The following is a 3,342-nucleotide window of genomic DNA, read 5'->3' as shown; positions in this document are numbered from 1 at the left end:
TTTTTAACGTCAGTACAGATACAAACGCTCATAAACCTTCAATTTTGTTTGTTTTGAGTTTAAGATCATGGGAGAAAGATACACCTCCATGGAGTATTTAACCAAAAACTACCACATTTCACGGACTTGTGACAGAAAACTACCACTTTACGTTTTTGTGCGGAAAACTACCAAATTTGTCCTAAAACGTGGCAAAAAACTACCAACTCGCGTAAGCGCTCGTTTCGCCCGCGCTAACCCCGAATCTGACCGGTTGGGCCCACGAATCAGTTGCCACGCAGGCAACGGACGGCCGCCGCGCGTTGACGGCCGTTAACGGCCCGTCCGCCTGACGGAACGGCGGCTGTCGGTGGTCCAATAAGTGAGAGCGAGCTCAGCCACTCGCTCAGTCTCTTCCTCCTCGCTCTCACTCGTCCTCATCCTCTCCCTCTCCCTGGTGCTGTTAGCTAGGTCAGCCTATCGCCGTCGCCGCCGCGGCCATTGCTGCCGGTAGAAGTTGAGGATGCCATCCTGGAATGATGAGGAGAGCTCGGACGAGGACATCAACATGGTTTCAATGGATCCTCAGCTCTTTGTAAGTGCATAATGGTGGAACAGAGTTAGGGTTAGGGTTAGTTCATCCAAATTGGAGATTCCAATTTGCTTTAGGTTTGATTCGAAGTTTCTTTTGCAGGAAACCCCTGACAGTGTGGTGGAACCAACTTTTTGTGGTTCTTACACTGAATCTGAGCCGACGTGCATGATGCATCATCAGAGGCCGAAGAAGATGGTGGCTTTTGAAGGTGCTTTGACTGGGAGGCGATTCCTGGGTTGTCCTGTGCAGCAGGTATTTAATCTGGAACGCTAACTTGTTTTGCTGGTGGAGATGTGTGATGTGTTTTGCTGCTGGAGATGTGTGGTGCAGCATGTGGTGCAGAGATGTGTGATGTGCAGAGATGTGTGCTGTAGTTTACAACTGAAACTTGAAAGTGCCATACATATGCAGAGATCTTTAGTGTACTGTGAACTGAATGTATTAGTTAGGTGTTTTCTGAATATAGCTGTTAACTGAAAAAGAACAGAGTTAAATGAATTTATATCTACTGCTAAATATAGCTGTTAACTGAATTTATCTCTGATGCTAAGTCAGGTGATGTGTGCTTACTGTGAAAGAATTATCTTTGCATAATTCAGAGAGCATATTGATGTAAACAAAGGGTTTCAGTTAAATGAAATGACTTTATAATTTTAGTTATCTGTACTAAGATTGTTACTAGTGCTTTGTGCTCAATTATAAAATAATTGCTTCTGTAGGATGTAGGTGTGAACTGTGGGGTTGTGGAGTGGGTGGATGGTCCTTGGCCAGAGATTCTACAAAGGTGCCTAACCAGGATTTGGGACATGTACCATGAGCAGAACTTGGGAAGGGTGAATGACAAACAAGCTCATGAGAAAGAGGTGGCCAAGCTACAGAAGGAAATTGATTTCCTGTCAAACAACTACAGCCAGTTGGTGGAAGATGTATCCAAGCTATTTGACTATCAAGATGGCAAGATGTCTCATGACATGGGCTATACCAGCAGGCAATCAATGAACTAAATGAGAAGAAGAAACAACTTGAGGATCAGGCAAAGATTGAGTTAAGTATGGAGAAGATGAAGCTTGCCAAGGAGCAAAGGTGCATTCTTCAAAGCCAAGCAGATATCATTCAGAACATGAGGAAGGCCATGAAGGAAGTGGAGGGGGAGAGGGACCTACTAAGGCAAGAGAAGAAGAAGCTGGAGTATCTGATTGCTGATCTGCTCAAGGCTGGGCATGCCAGCAAAGATAAACTGGAGAGGATCAAGGCAATTATGAATGAGTGAAGTGGTTGGTGTGTGGGTTAAGTAATTAGTAGGCCTATATATATAGCTGGCCTTGGAATGTCATGCATGATAGGTACTTAGGTGTATATTTTGGGAAAGTTTCATGTGCTTTTAGAATGGTATGAGGGAGGGAGGTACTGTTATGGTTTAAGAACTAGTTGGTTTTATCTATGATGTAATGACTATGCTAAGTTAAGTAAGTAAGAATGTTTTATCTATGATGAGGCTGTTTTACTCTGCATATATCATGTGTGGATAACTGACAGTAGTGACATAGTTGGAAGTAGCAAGTAACATATATAGCAATTAGCTTAGATAGTCTGACAAATAACTTAACATATGTAGTAAGTAGCAAGTAGCAAGTAACATATATAGATAGTCTGACATAGATAGATAGTACTAGCATTCATAGTCTGACATAGATAGGAACTAGTAGTAGATAGTGCCTGACATAAATATAAATAGCAACTAGTAGTAGATAGTGCCTGACGAAACTGAACCTAGGAACTTACTGAACTTAAAGTTCAGGACTGACGAAACTGAACATTAGTGCATAACTGAAGGCAGCACTTCACTCCTCCTTCTTCAGCTTCTGCAGGCGCTGGGAGTGGCGCACCGCAGTCACGACCGCCCTCTTCTTCTTGTTCTTCTTGGCCGGCGCCGGCTCCAGCACATCTTCCTCACCGCCATCTTGTTCTTGCTTCACGACGACGCCGTCTAGGAGATCGGCGACCTCCGGCAGCGCATCCATGTGGATTGGGAGGTTCCTATCCCCCTCCACGGCGTCGAGGACGGGAGCCAGCAGCTGCACTCCAGGCTCGTCGTCGGAGAGGACGACGACCTCATCCACCTCGTCGTCAGAGTCGTCAGAGGGCTCGTCCTCATCATCGTCACTGGACTCGCCGTCAGAGTCGTCAGAGGGCCCAAGGACCCATGGATTGTGCCTCTCCCAGTAGGCGTTGTTGATTGGGGCTGGGAGAGCGAGGACGGTGTCGGTGACGTGGTCCGCGGCGGCCGGCGGCGTGGTGGATGAGTGGTACATCCACCATCGGGCGCGCTGCTTGGGGTTGGGGGAGCGCTGCACCTCGCGCATCGCCCGCAGCAGAATGGTCGCCGGCGGGATGGTGCGGCCGGCAGGGAAGGCGCGCTGCTTTTCAGCAGCTGTCATCACCTTAACCAGGCCGTGGGCGTGGTTCCTCATCATCTCAAGACTTGGGAACCAGCGCGCGATCTCCCTGTACTGCGCGCGCATCTCCTGGTTGTTGCCGGCGAGAGCTTCGATGGCGAGCTGCCAGTCCATGGCGACGGCGGTGGGGGTGGTTGTCGGCGGCGATTTCGACAGGAGAGAGGGGGAAGTGGAGTGGGCGGTGCGAGCGGCGAGTGGGCAGAGAGAGTGGTGGGTGGACACGTATTAAAGCCGTAGAATCTGAAACGTCTGGTGTTACTCAACGCTGCCGGCTAACAACATATAATAAGTTTGGCCGATGCTAGTCAAACA

The 3,342-nt window shown here is 48.2% G+C and overlaps 1 protein-coding gene across 1 annotated transcript; it reads left to right on the top strand.

The window, feature by feature from the left end:
• Window positions 1–398: 398 nt before the first annotated feature.
• On the top strand, window positions 399–2,065 carry LOC109748247 (uncharacterized). The gene is made up of 3 exons (XM_020307286.4): window positions 399–574; window positions 674–826; window positions 1,294–2,065. Exons 1-3 carry the CDS (start codon window positions 503–505, stop codon window positions 1,576–1,578), a joined length of 510 nt encoding a protein of 169 aa, XP_020162875.3. The 5' UTR covers window positions 399–502; the 3' UTR covers window positions 1,579–2,065.
• The last annotated feature ends 1,277 nt before the right edge of the window (window positions 2,066–3,342 follow it).

Source organism: Aegilops tauschii, chromosome 4, assembly GCF_002575655.3.
Source record: "Aegilops tauschii subsp. strangulata cultivar AL8/78 chromosome 4, Aet v6.0, whole genome shotgun sequence".
Taxonomy (NCBI): domain Eukaryota; kingdom Viridiplantae; phylum Streptophyta; class Magnoliopsida; order Poales; family Poaceae; genus Aegilops; species Aegilops tauschii.
The sequence above is the reverse complement of the archived record's forward strand: the minus strand, read 5'-3'. Positions and strand labels throughout refer to the sequence as shown.